Source organism: Nematolebias whitei, chromosome 5, assembly GCF_014905685.2.
Source record: "Nematolebias whitei isolate Nwh7 chromosome 5, NemWhi1, whole genome shotgun sequence".
Lineage (NCBI taxonomy): Eukaryota > Metazoa > Chordata > Actinopteri > Cyprinodontiformes > Rivulidae > Nematolebias > Nematolebias whitei.
This window is the reverse complement of record NC_056502.1, coordinates 35,296,035-35,311,102: the sequence shown is the minus strand read 5'-3', so window position 1 is coordinate 35,311,102 and position 15,068 is coordinate 35,296,035. Positions and strand designations below refer to the sequence as shown.

At 40.5% G+C, this 15,068-nt stretch overlaps 1 protein-coding gene across 1 annotated transcript in view; it reads left to right on the top strand.

Moving 5' to 3' along the window:
* The first annotated feature begins 13,034 nt into the window (after positions 1-13,034).
* Positions 13,035-15,068, top strand: part of LOC119410392 (vacuolar protein sorting-associated protein 13B) — a 98,388-nt gene continuing 96,354 nt past the window's right edge. The window contains exon 1 of the mRNA XM_037677303.1: positions 13,035-13,262. Within this exon, the coding sequence (XP_037533231.1) occupies positions 13,035-13,262 (228 nt within the window). The remainder of the gene's footprint in view (positions 13,263-15,068) is intronic.

Below are 15,068 nucleotides of genomic sequence, written 5' to 3'. Positions count from 1 at the left end.
ATATGTATATATATATATATATATGTATATATGTATATATGTATATATATATATATATATGTATATATGTATATATATATATGTATATATATATATATATATAATTTCTTTCATTAGAATAGAAAAGCATAGAATAACAGTTTTGGGGAGTTCCCCCTTACACAAATGAATGAAGGCTATAAGAAACTTTCATAGAAGGGTAGAAAGAAATGCAAAAACTGTTGTCTCATTTCAGGTAATTTAAATCATAATCATGATATAGTGATGGAATATTCTGACACTTTTTTTAACACCTTTATATACCTTGAAACAGGTTATTGGCTCTTGCCTAGTGGTGAGCAGTATGCATTCCTTCAAAGGTTTACTCAAACTTTAACGTTTTATGAGACAATGACAAAGGCTTGGGTTTACTAAGGAAAGCATTTCTGGTTTTGACCCAGTTTGCTGCTTGATCTGGTGAGTTTTATGGCTGCTGAGTGTATTTGCCACCGACTGTGGAGGTTCTGATTGATGCGTTGCCTCAAGATGATTTGAGGAGGTGCCTTTAGAGACTTGTTGGTTTGGCTTGTGATTCTTTCTTCTGTTGAATTCCTCAAAACTATTATTAGGTTTTACACCACCAAACCACATTGCTCCTAAATAATAAATGATACTGTACATGAGATTTAGGAAACCTCTTCATGGGGACTTCCTAAAATAAATTCTGTATTTTGGGGATTTTGCTACTTTTACGGTGCAGTTTTACTACTAAATGTCTGAATCCAAAACATAAAAGTAGACAATTTAGTTTTACAAACCATTAACATTTTTCTGTGCTGACTGTTGTTTCTTTTTTTTACATTTGTTTTAATGTTGTGGTTAAACTGGTTTAAATATATTTTTCACATTAAGCATGTGGACATGGGTTATAGTTTTGAGCAGCAACATTATGATCTCACAAGTCCAAGGTCAAGTGAGGCAGGTTTTAATTTTTAACAATAGTCAAGGTCTTCAATACACCAAGATGGGGTAATAGGTAGAATATTTTAGTAAACATGTTAAATTTGATAGAAATTTTCAGGAGTTTAGGCCTGAGCCAAACTAGTAAAATTATCAAAGAAAACTGGGAGGCAGCATCTCTGAGATAGTGTTTTCTTAGTTCTGAGTATAAACCACGAACTCCCAGCAGGGAGTTTAATTGTACAGCAATATATTGGTGTAATAGTGGTTCCATATAATATACAGTAGTCCCTCACTACTTCACGGTTCGTTTTTCGCAGACTCTGTCACGGTTTTTCAAAGTAAGATTGGACATGACACACAATTGGCTGATTGATGGATGAGACGCACGGTCAGCATGAAATTTTTATTTAAAGTTAATATTTTAACTTATTTTGCACTTGCTGCACCTGTGTGCATCTCACAGCTGCAGGAGAAGCTTCTTCCTGCAGCGTGTCAAATCTCTGCTTTTTTGGCTTTTTTTTTCTTCACTCGCTCTCATGCAAGACGGACGCATTTCTTCCCTCTCCCGTCGTCCTCCTGCTCTCTCTGTCTGTGTATCAGAGCTTCTATTTATAAATCTTCTGAAACGTAAACTACGGTCATCGGTGTTTCCCCTTGTTAACTTGCCATGGCGGGGTGTTCATCTCATCCATGATTTTTGTTGATGGGGTGGGGGACGGAGACATGTCTGAGCGCAGCTTGTACCAACAGTTTTTGAGCGGAGGCGGGGGGTGTTCAGCATGAAGGAAGAGGCGCCTTTAGCTTTTAAGGTAGAGTCTGTATTATGGTCTGCTAGCTTAGTGCTATGTCGGTGCTGGGTGGGGGGGACAAGTTTGGTTTAGTAGGCGGGGTGCTCAGTTCTGTTGATGGGGTGGGGCACCCTGCTTGTATAATGGTAGGGGAAACGCTGGTTGTGGATCTGATCAACTGGACTTTCAATGCAATCGATAGTTTTTCCAACTAAGCGACAGGGTCCTGGAGAGCCCTCATGCCCCACTGAAATGCATGTGGCAGGATATGTCATGGATCTGATGTGCCTTTCCTTATTGTCTCAGGAGGACACTGAAGATATTGGAATCATGATGCAGGGTTTCTGCTTTTGGGCACCGGCAGATAGCTATGTTATTGGTAGGGCTGGGTACCTTTCCAAAAAAATTGGTATCTGTACCTTCGGTGTCAGTTCCTGAACAGTTCTTTTTTCGGTACCAATTTTATGAATAACATCAATTCTAACATGAATAAAATTATGTTGCAGATTACAGTACAAATCTCGAGTTGTATTTTTTGGTATTTTTCTATTTCAAGTAGTTTTCTTACAAAAAAATAAACAAATAATTTCCAGGTCAAAGAACTATTGCAAACCAGACATGTCGGTGTGTAATGCTCACTGCTACACACTGAGGAGGACCTTTTTCATTTAACAGTTTTTCTTCAGAAAAATCAGCATGTCTGCCTTCTCTGGACACAAACAGGCCCGCTCCTGGCTGATGGTGTCTCCAGCAGTGGAAAATGTTCGCTCTGACGGTGTGGATGATGCTTGCACACAGAGATACCTGGTTGCCAAGTCTGATAACAATGGCATTTTGTCCCTCACATTTCACCACCAGGTCACTGGATTCACAGAGCTTCGGGTTGTTGGCAAACTTCTGCACTGCTTCATTTCCTCCTGAATCTTCTATGTGGTGCTACAAGTGTTTTCTTCTCTTGTTTCAATTGCCATGTCCTCTTCGGCAAATAGCTCTTCGATGCCAGAGAGCTTTGGCTTCTTCTGGAAACAGAAGGAGGAGGAAAAATAAAGACAGAGTAGATGCCAACAAGGTAATTTTGTTCTGAAAATGAAATGGAGGTGGGGGAGGTTTCAGAGCAGGGTGTCTACTTTTATTTTACCAGTAATGAAGCTGCAGCTGTAGAATCTTCATCAGATGAGTCATGATCGCCAGCTGTCCCTTCCAGCTCCTGCTCCATCTGCTGGGCCTGGATCATTACACCTTTATTCTGTATTCAATAGATTATGGGAGTCATAAACTGATCTACAATGGAAGAGGAATAAAATATTATCAATAACAATAAACACACACCTGCTGTGACATCCTACTAATCAGCTCCTCTTCTTGTCTGGTCCACACTTCATCGGCCACTTTTGTCTTGAATCTTGGGTCTAAGGCTGTGCCCTCCTCCAAGAACTGCCTGATGCTCTCATCCTGCAAGACAAAAGCAATATAGTAGTCAGTATGTCTAATGAAAACAACATTAATCTACAGGATTATTATGCTATATACATGGTATCTTTTTGAGAGGTCACCCCAAATCTTCTCCTTGATGGTCTGTGTGAAAGAGGAGTCCTCACCAGTAACTGTGAAGTGGTTGCTGGAGTTTTTCCAAGATGGGCAGAATCTGGCCCAAAGTTGGACTCTTTTCAGCCGAGATGCAGATAGTTGATGAATAGAGTATCTTCATAACTCTGACAAACTGTTCTGCTTTTCTGTAATCATCGTCAGAAAGTCTCTCCAGTCTGAGAAAAATATACACGTTGTATTAGCTAGACCAAAAACAACAGGACTTTATTTGTAGAAAACAAGGCTCAATGGGATTTACTTGTCTAAATAAAGGTTGAATGAATTTTGCTTCTCAATTCAAAGAAAGGAGTGTGGGGCTAACATCATCATATGTGGATTGCCTTGTCACTACTAATAGGGGTTTGTTGGGGGTCTTTGTGGGTCTCAGACAAACAGGAGACACTGGTGATGATGGCTGAAATTCCTCCTGATGTGAAAATGAGGTGAAGGAAGCGACGCCAGTTATGTAAAAGAGAGATTCTCTCTTTTACATAACTGGCTTTGCTTCCTTCGTCTCCTTCCTGTGTGTCTGAGACTAACAGTGATGCCAGACGAAGCCCTAGTGATAAGGCAATCTACATAATTTAAAGCTCAGCTTGATAGCTTGAACCCCACACATTCTCATTTCTTTGAATTGAGAAGCCAAACCTCTTTTACTAATAAAATCTACAACTTTTTTGAATTCACATTGATAAAAAAATAAGGTAATATCAACGATGTCCATAAATACCTGTCCTCCTCCATTGTTTTTTTTAACCGAGGGTCCATGGACGCTGCCTGGATGGCAGGAAACTGCTCCAGAAATCACTCCACCATCAGGAAGAGGCTGTTCCACCTGTTCTTCACATCTAAAATGACAGCATGTTCTGGAAGACCTAGAGATAGACACACGTGTGTGGTTGTCAGACTAGTTGTGTATTTGTAGTAATAGTTCAATAATGTATTTAGCCATATAATTTTGCACTGTTTAGTCTACTTTGAGTTCTACTAACCGAGAAGACGCTGCTTGTCTTTAAGGACAGGTTTAGCCAATCTGCACCGCTTTAACCACACCACCATAGCTCGGATTCTTCCTGCCCACTTTGAGATGAGAGGTATATTGTACAGCTTTTGAGCAGCAATGTTTAGAGTGTGGGCAAAGCAGCCAATTTTTCTAATGCTCATCTTTTTCACTGCTACATCCATATTAGCTGCATTGTCCACAGTGATTGCAACAACTTTTTCCTTTTATGTTGAATTCATCAAGAATATCTCCTATCTCCTCAGCTATTACATGCCCTGTCTGGGGTGTGTAGACTGCCCTGGTATGCAGGATTTTCGCCTTCATGGTGCCCTCTCTCACAAAGTGGACTGAAACGGTCAAGTAATGGTCTTGTGCCACACTGGTCCACCCATCCGTGGTCACAGCCACATCTCTGACGTCTTCCAATTCTCTCTTGACATTTTCCTTTTCCACTGCATACCATGCTGGTATGAGTGTATTTGACAGCATGTCTCTGCTGGGGGACTGATATCTGGGGTTTAGGACTCTTAACAGCTCCCTAGTTGACATAGAACACAAAACATAAACAATAACATGGTTGTTGTTGTTATTGCTCAAAAACCATTATCTAGGGTTGGGGATAAAGGCTTAACTGGTCAACAACATCCAGGTTACGTACCTCCACCGTAGAAAAAGGTAATAAACTTTTGACGACAAAGCCCATGACTGCCCTGTGGGCCTCCTCTTGCTTTTTTGTCATTTTTTCCTTTTTCTGCCAGTGTGAATGGATTCACACTGTGGCTGACTGGTCTTGTCCTTGTCACAGCAGGGTCAGAGGCTCCTGTGAGGAAAACAAACAGTGAACAACATTAGGTGAACTGTTAATAAAATAAAATAAAACACAACTTATAAATTTATACAACTTATAAATACAACTTAATAAAATTAAATACAGCTAGCTACACACTAATATCAGTGTGTAGCTGTATTTTAATAAAATAAAATACAGCTACACACTGATATCTTAAAGTTGGCATTACATGGATAGTTAATTCACCGCACAATGCTCATATTAAGCAGTCACAAAGCTGCAGTAACGTTAACAAACTTACCAGCTGAAATCCCAGAAACAGAGCTGTCCTCGGAGTTCTCGGAGGAAGAGGAGTCCGGTTGTGGTGGGCATGTTAAATCAAGCCGTTCAGGCTCTCCAACACTCATAGGCTGACTTGAGGAGGATAGCTGCGGCCCAGTCTTCTTGCAATCAAAAACCGAGCAACTTTCCGCTCGTAAATTGATGCCGTGAACGATAAGATGCTTCATCAAATTAGTTGTGTTGCCAGCCTTAGCAATGATGTCTTTTTTTGCAAATATTGCAACGCGCACTACTGGCATCAATCTTTCGAAAATGGAGCCACACTTTTGATCTTGGAGGCATTTTTTTAGCGGACACACGACACGTGCAGCACAACAGTAGTTCACAAAACAACACAGACGCGTGAACCCCGTCTGTGGGCGTAACCACGTACGCCTGTGTTTTATCTGCCTGTGGGCTGAAACCACGTGACACGTTACAGCCAATACCGAAACTTGACACCGAAAGAAGAGTGACGTTTCAATATATACACCGACTGGCGCAGTTCGGTCGGTGCCACAAAAGAACCTCAGTTTGGTGTACACCCGTAGTTACTGGCTATTAAAGAAGATGGCGGCAGCAGTTTTGGCCATGGCAAAGCTGCCGACCCTGTCTGCAGGTTTGGTTTGTGCTTCGAGCACTCATAATCTGCTGATTTACAAGCTAAACCATAAGATGGAAGTGATTTGTGAGAACCGCAGGCCACTTATGGCTTTGGGACCTGCCAGCATGTTGGGGACGGCCTTGGAGGGAGCTCATAAGCATGGACCAGTGAAATGCACACAAATCTGGCCATTTTGGATTAAAAGTACCAGCAGGACCAAGGCTGATGAGAAATAACAAGTCTGCCTGAAAAAATCAACAACTATGGCTTATCTCAGGGGTGGGCGAACTTTCGGACTCGCGAGCCACATTGAGTTCTAAAATTGGAGCAAAGGGCCAGGCCATAATACACGCCAGTGTCTGTTGTGCGCCTCTACTGGGGAAATGCTGGAACTACAGGTAAAATGACACCAGTTTTTTTTCCCTATTAAATTCAGTTTTTAAATCTAATTTGAACCAGTGGCGATTTTAACCTCTTTTTGGGGGTGCTTTAAGCACCTCTAAATTTTACCTCAGCACCCCTGAAAAATAAAGTATATTAAAAAAAATATATATAAAATATATATATTTTTTTGTTTGGTCCAAATTTTGGACAATTTCGGCGGGCCCATTAAAATGCCCAACGGGCCGTATACAGCCTGCTGGCTGGGGTTTGCCCATGCCTGGCTTATTTGAATCTGACTCCCCTGTTTGGCTTCGAAGTAGGTCAACATCAATTTTCTCTCTGTGAATGCTTATCAGAGCTGTACCGACTGACACCAACATCTTATCAGGACTGTGGCGCTATCTGGAAGTGCTTCATGGACAAATCTCACCGTCATGTCGTCACATACGTAATGTGTTTATAAATGTGTTTGCTGGTAGAGGTTTTTTTTTAATGTCTTAAATCATGTCCTGATGAGGACAAGATGTGAAGAGATCCTTTTTGTAATACCACTATCCTCTCCTCATGGCCCCTTTTCCTATCTAAAAGAATAAGGGGCCGCGCTCTTAGGAGCAGCAGCAACGTGCACTCTGTCCATCTTTCGGATGACTGTATGAACATAATCTCACTGTCCAAAAAAGTTCAATCTGGTCCTCTGGACATTCAACAAAAAACAAAAAACAAAACAAAGCAAAAAAAAAAAGTGGAAAAGTTTTGTCTCTCATCCTGAGGACTTCCTCAGTCTGAGGTGCTGTATTCAGCTCAGTCTCTTAAATAGCACCTTCTCAGAGTGGATCAACCAGTTTGCTGCTGACAACCAAAACCAGCTGATCACATGGTTAAGAAGGACCATCAGCCTAACAATGGATCATTAGCACACTGATGGCTGTTTACTATTCACAGAGGGCTGAGTGATACTAGCAATCACAGCATTGTAAGAGGGGGACAGTTGAACCCGGAGGCCTCCACTCCTGTTTAATGATGGACGATTTCTTTTCACAAAGATGGCCTCCTTTACTCCTCTCTCAAACCATCGTTCCTCCCTGTCCAGGATGTGAACATCTTCATCCCTGAAAGAGTGACCGCTGGCCTGGAGTTGAGTGTAGACTGCAGAGTCCTGGCCTGATGATGTTGATCTTCTGTGCTGGGCCATCCTTTTGGCCAGTGGCTGTTTAGTTTCCCTGATGTAAGACTGATCACAGCCCTCCTGACACTGAACAGCATACACAACATTACTCTGTTTGTGCCGGGGGACTGGGTCTTTGGGATGAACCAGTCTTTGCCGTAACGTATTTTGGGGTTTAAAAGCCACTGAGACGTTATGTTTAGAAAATAAACGTCTGCTTTTAAACGTGGCTTTTAGTAAGTAGTAGCAAGGGTTTAAAACGCCTTAATATTTATAGGTATATAAATATTAAAATAAACTACTACTTGTACTCTTAATCCTACTTTGCGGTTTTTCACTTATCGCGGGGCTTCAGGGTACGGATCCCCCTCAATAAACGAGGGACTACTGTACTTGATATGTATTATAAAACTAAAGCAGGTCTATTTGCAGCACTTAAAAGTAGTTAGTATCCTACCTGCTGTAGAGAGCAGTGATGCAGGGGATTCTCATTTGAGAGGTGAGCAAACATGTACTGAGAAAAGTAACAAACGTTGCTGTCTTAGAAAAAAGTATATTGCTTCAAATAGTTGGTAACTTTAAAATCTGTACATCTTGTCTCATTTTGTTTAATTTACTTTTCTCCCATTTATTTAGTCAAGCAATGCTGTTGTTTTTAGCCATCGTTGTGTGCACGGTGTCTCAATTCTGTTAATCTAAGCTCAAAACTTCAACTCATCATAACTGGCCACTTATTACAGTATATGGTGATGTTTTTTTACAGGGACTTAAATATTGTTTAAATGAAATGACCTGGAAAAAGTGCAGACCTCGTCTGTATTTTAAAACTTTCTAAAAGAACTGAGCTTTTCAGCATCTCTGACACAACTCCTAGCAAACTAAGCTAATCAGCAGATGTGCACATGTAAAGACCACCATCAATGCAGGATTAAGAAGAATAGTGACATAAAGCACAACCTCAAGAAAAATAGCAAGGTACAGTGCCTTGCGAAAGTATTTGGCCCCCTTGAACTTTTCAAACTTTTGCCACATTTCATGTTTCAAACATAAAGATATAAAATTTTAATTTTTTGTGAAGAATCGACAACAAGTGGGACACAATCGTGAAGTGGAATGAAATTTATTGGATGTGTCAAACTTTTTTTAACAAATAAAAACTGAAAAGTGGGGCGTGCAATATTATTCGGCCCTCTTGCGTAAATACTTTGTAGCGCCGCCTTTTGCTGCAGTTCCAGCTGCAAGTCTCTCGGGGTTTGTCTCTATCAGTTTTGCACATGAAGAGACTGAAATTCTGCCCATTCTTTCTTGCAAAACAGCTCAAGTTCAGTGAGGTTGGATGGAGAACGTTTGTGAACAGCAGTTTTCAGCTCTTTCCACAGATTCTCGATTGGATTCAGGTCTGGACTTTGACTTGACCATTCCAACACCTGGATACGTTTATTTGTGAACCATTCCATTGTAGATGTGTCTTTATGTTTTTGGATCATTGTCTTGTTGGAAGATAAATCTCCGTCCCAGTCTCAGGTCTCTTGCAGACTCAAACAGGTTTTCTTCCAGAATGGTCCTGTATTTGGCCCCATCCATCTTCCCATCAATTCTGACCATCTTCCCTGTCCCTGCTGATGAAAAGCAGGCCCAAACCATGATGCTGCCACCACCATGTTTGACAGTGGGGATGGTGTGTTCAGAGTGATGAGCTGTGTTGCTTTTATGCCAAACATATCATTTTGCATTGTGGCCAAACAGTTTGATTTTGGTTTCATGTGACCAGAGCACCTTCTTCCACATGTTTGGTGTCTCCCAGGTGCTTGTGACAAACTTTAAACAACACTTTTTATGGATATCTTTGAGAAATGGCTTTCTTCTTGCCACTCTTCTATAAAGGACAGATTTGTGCAGCGTACGACTGATTGTTGTCTTATGGACAGGATCTCCCACCTCAGCTGTAGATCTCTGCAGTTCATCCAGAGCGATCATGGGCCTCTTGGCTGCATCTCTGATCAGTCTTCTCCTTGTTCCAGATGAAAGTTTAGAGGGACGGCCGGGTCTTGGTAGATTTGCAGTGGTCTGATACTCCTTCCATTTCAATATGATTGCTTGCACAGTGCTCCTTGGGATGTTTAAAGCTTGGGAAATCTTTTTGTATCCAAATCCGGCTTTAAACTTCTCCACAACAGTATCTCGGACCTGCCTGGTGTGTTCCTTGGCCTTCATGATGCTCTCAGCGCTTTGAACAGGACCCTGAGACTATCACAGAGCAGGTGCATTTATACGGAGACTTGATTACACACAGGTGGATTCTATTTATCATCAGTCATTTGGGACAACATTGGATCATTCATAGATCCTCACTGAACTTCTGGAGTGTTAGCTGCACTGAAAGTAAAGAGGCCGAATTGCACGCCCAACTTTTCAGTTTATTTGTTAAAGTTTGACACATCCAATAAATTTCATTCCAGTTCTCCAATGTGTCCCACTTGTTGATTCTTCATAAAAAAATTTTTTTTTTTTTGTTTCTTTATGTTTGAAGCCTGAAATGTGGCAAAAGGTTGAAAAGTTCAAGGGGGCCAAATACTGGCTGACTTCAAAGGTACCGTATTTTCCTCCATACACGTCGCACCGCCCTATAAGTCGCATCAGTCCAAATATGTCTAATAAAGTGGACAAATCCATATATATGTCGCTTTGCCATATATGCTGCATCAATTGTGCGTCACCGCTGATGTTTTGCATTTGTTATGCGACACCGCTGACCACCTGGAAATGTGGGCCGGTGTTGTGCCAAACATAAATTGGCTGCCAAATGGCGGTGGTGGGAGTGTGCACGGTAGGACTTTAACAAGAATTTAACAAGATTAACACTTAAAAACAATTTATTTGTTTGCTCGAAATTATAGTAAAGGTGTGTCAGTCTAACTTTTCCTTAATAAATGCACTTTGATGGTTAAATCAGCTGCATTTCAAAAGTATTCGCTGCTTCAGCGCTCTGGGAGCGCGCAGACAGGGAGGAAATCAGGAAGGAGGAACGCTGTTTTCTTGAAAATTTAACAAGGTAAGCACCTAAAACAATTTGTTTGCTTGACATTATAGCAAAGGTGTGTCTCAGTTGAACCTTTACTTAATAAATGCATTTCAATGGCCAAATTTAGCTGCATTTTGCCGGGGCTGCGCAGCGAAACGAAGCTGTTTTGACGGTTGCTCCAAGCGAGCAGAACAAAATTGGCAGGCTATGGCAAGTCGATTGTGTCATTAATAGCCACTTTTGCCTATTACGACACAATGGCATGCTATATTGATCTGCTGCCATCTAGTGGCAAAAAATGGTAGTGTTCAATATTTCAGTCTGAATGAAAAAACGGTTACGTCTTGCAGTGAACTCGGCCTCCGGTCAAACCTGCCTCTGAAGACCTTCATGGGACAGGAACTGTTATTTCATTGATTTGAATCCAGAAATACAAATTAGCTCATCCAGAGACTTTCTAATTGTATCCTGAACTAATCAATTGAAAGAACACTCTTTTTTATATTATCATTACTATTTTACAATATCTTGATAATCAAAAGTGTGTTTAGTTCATACCATTTTTAAATGTTGAAGTGAACCACTCATTTTAAATCAACTGTGAAACAGTATTAATGATTTTTTTTAATCCTCATTCAAAGTAGAAATCAAGTTAAATGTCTATTTTACAAAGTAATTATGCATTTTTGATCTTCTGTCTGAAATGAGAGAGTGATGTCGGTCAAAAGTCGGAGACAGTCAAAAACAAGTTTATTGGAACGAACTGTCGTGTTTTTAAACCTCTCAGACAGAAACAAGAAAACTGGCACCTGTAAGTCTGTCATTTCTCCAAAATATTTTCTCGTCTGTAACTAACCGTTCCTAAACATCTCCGTTGTTTTCTGACTTGTAATGACCCTCTGACGTCACTAAAACCACACCCCTGTTGGTTCCTTCAACCAATCAGGACTTGCTGAAAGTGACCGGGAGCAGAACTCTTTAAAAGTTGACACTTCCTGGAACAGTCAGTTCTAGTTCGGAGAAGTTCGAGTGCTGGAGAACAGAAGTTCTGAAGTGAGAAAGTTGGTTGGTTGGTTCCGCGACTTCTTCTGGTTCTGATGGAGTTCGGCTGGAGTTCCTAGGAGTTCTTCCGAGTCTAGTTGGGATTATGGAGCCTTCCACATCTGAGTGGAACCTCTGACAGACTCGCAGCTCGCTGTGAGTTCACCCGGGAGATGAGCGTGTTTGTTGAACGGAGTACCGTCACTACTTCGGACGATTCTCAGCCATCCTAAGGAGACGCTGAAAGGTAGCGTTGAAATGGAACTCCGTACCGGAGCTGACCTATCTTCTGCAAAGGTACTACCGAGTGTACTGGGGCTGAGCTGGGGTCGGATGAAGGGTGCCATTCCTTGTCAACACACTTTCCTCATCCATCATTTTCTCTCCATTTAAACTCCTTCATTTCCCATCTTTAAACTTCTATCTTGCCAGTAATTAATCCAGATATCTTCAGAAATGTCTGTTGTTTTTATTAAGTAAAACGTGCCAAGTTTTATTAATCGGAGCCGATCAGAATAATCAAATGTACAATGTTTTGATGTTAAATTTTGATTCTGTTAATAAATGACCACATTTATTTTGATGGGTCAAAGAAAATTAACGTCTCACATGTCACTGATTAAACCATCGACAACACAGTACCTCTGTCACATATCTGTCAAGTAGCTCGAAAAAGTGAGAACCCTTTATTAAAAATTGACTGTAGTGGAGCTATAAGCTAACCAAGCTAACCTAGCCTTAGCATACTACAGTCTCAACCAAAAATTGGTTTATAAATATGAGGAAAAAATCCATAAACGTGTCACTTCGGCATACAAGTACAAGTCGCAGGGCACGCAAATGATGCCAAAAAAAACAAACAAAAAAAAAACGCAACTTATACAGCGAAAAATACAGTAATTTAATCCCTGCTTGTGATGAACTCGTCTTAAAGCTGAATAAAACACAAATCCAAGAGAACAATACTAAAATAAATAGCTGTTTGATTCAGACTGCCCAAACACAAAGTTCTAATCATACAGTATGATGGTGCTTTACCTGTAGCACCATCTTGTATAACAACCCGTTCTAAATCCTGACATTTCTTTTCTGAACAGGGCCTTGTCAAGTGGTGCTTAGTTTTTATGGAAACAAACACGATATTGAAAAGTATCACTTATTAATATAAATCTGTAAATTACTGTATATGATGTTTGTATGTGCACACCTGTGTGTGGAGGGAATGTAGCTTTTCTGTTGCAAAACGAGAGATGCTCTAAGGACAAAATGGTTGTGAATCACTGCACAGGAAGGTCACACCACGCTGGGATGACACTGCGGCATGAGTATCATACTCTGTTTTCATGACCCTGTTACGATCAAAGCTTAATTGCAGTACGAGGTCAACATGGCCAAGACTGCTTCAGATTGTCAAACACCATGCCAGGCCTCACATTATGGTTATGCTGCCACCTTATTCCCTCACACTAGAGCCAGGGTTCTGAAAGTTGTCACCATGATGAACAACAAAACTTTGCTATGGAGGTCCATGCTCAAAATGTCTCTGACCTGCCGAAGTTTGTCCTTTGTTTGGGAGTTCACTGTTTGTTGGTACACTCATGAAGAGCTTGCAAAGGTATGTTCAGCTCTTTATTTTACGTAGTAAGCCATCTCTCACTGTGTAGGGGGCTTTAGACCAGCTTACTCAATGACAGGAATGTTGAGCTGAGTTAGATTTTACTTCTATCATAATGCTGGATATTGCCGTTTAAAAAATTTTGTTTTTGCGACACAATTTTTATTTTATTTTAATTTTTTTTTATCATAAATTGTGTTTACAAGTTATCTTGGTCAGCAATTCTTTGATCTTTACAGGTGTTGCACTTATCAGCTGGATATTTTGATTATTATCATGCAGATTTTTTATAATATTTTGCTTTTCAAATTGCTTTAAATCACCTTTAGAAGGCGCTGCACAAGAAAGCCATTCAAATAATCATTGCACCCAACTAGTGCTTGGGATGCAGTCAGAACCTGAACAACATGCATCTTTGTCTTTGAGATTTAGTGAGTGTTGGGCTTCCTGGTGGGATTGGATTACTTTTCCTCTTCAGATGCTGGAAAGAAGCTAGTGGGGGAAAAAAACCCAACAATCCCAGTGGCTTCCTGCATTCAGTGAGTCAAATGATGATCAATCGATTCTGGGCAGGATGCTGCCATTCCACAGTTTAATCCCTGCTCTCAGGCCATCCGGACTAAAGCAGACTGGCACTGGACCTTATTACACTTCTTCTTTTCTCTGTCCTCTTTGATATTATAGTTTTGGGGAAACGACTACCTTGCAATTACGGCCAACATTCACTAAACTGATGCTTTGTTATGCTAGAAAGTCTTGGGTAATATTGTGTTGTAATTCAAAACACCATTTAATTGGCTTAAACTGTTAAATAATTTAATAAGAGAACAGTTTAGTAATTTTGGAGTTGTATTAGAGAGTTAATGACGTTTTGTGTGCTACTTCCAGTTTCCTCCAGTCGGTGCATTCCTAGTTTGGAGAAACGGGCGATGTCCATCTCCACAGTCAGTTTGAAAATGACTTGTCTTATGAACAAAAATGAATATTCTGCTCTTTTTATATTATGATGCTGTGTCAGGTAGCAATTTTTTAGCAGTGCAGTTATTTAAATGAAAATCTGGTTGCAAATTCAGTTTTAGTAGCTTTTTAGTCTAATTGTAAATTTTGCATGTGTACATGTTTTCTATGTAACAGCGTTATTTCTAAAATCAAAGCTATACAGAGTGTCCAACAAAGGTAGGTCAGGTCCTCCGGATGGTTTCCTTTTTTGTTAAAACGTTTCATCTTTCATCCAAAGGACTTCATCAGTCTGAGTAGCTGCAACAAACTCAGTCATTTAAGGCAGTGGGTCAACCAGTTTGACGGTGCTAAGATTAAGGTTATACAGAGTGTGACATTTTAAAACCCAGAATAAGCTTCCTCTGTTTCTTTTTGGTTTGAAAACATGATTCAAATTTACGATGGACCTTTAGGGACACGCTAAGAAAAAACATTTTTCATTGCTATGCTAGAAAAAAAAAAGTAAAAGCCATAAAATTACGAGAATAAAGTCCTAGTATTATGAGATTAAAGTTGAATAAAGTCTCAAGGTTACGAGAATAAAGTCATAAGACTTTTTTTTTTTCAGCTCTTATTTATTTTCCCACGAGTCGGATCCAAGATGGGACCTGTCAATCAATCCAGTAGGCATGTCAGCAAATGGAGCTAATGAAGTTAAATACCTGCAGAGAGCTGTGCTGCAGCCCACCTTACTGAGCACCTCCGATCATACCACCTTATTGTAAGCAGGTTCAAAGTCATCCGTCCATCTGTCCATCCGTCCGTCCGTCCATCCATCCATCCATCCATCCATCCATCCATCCATCC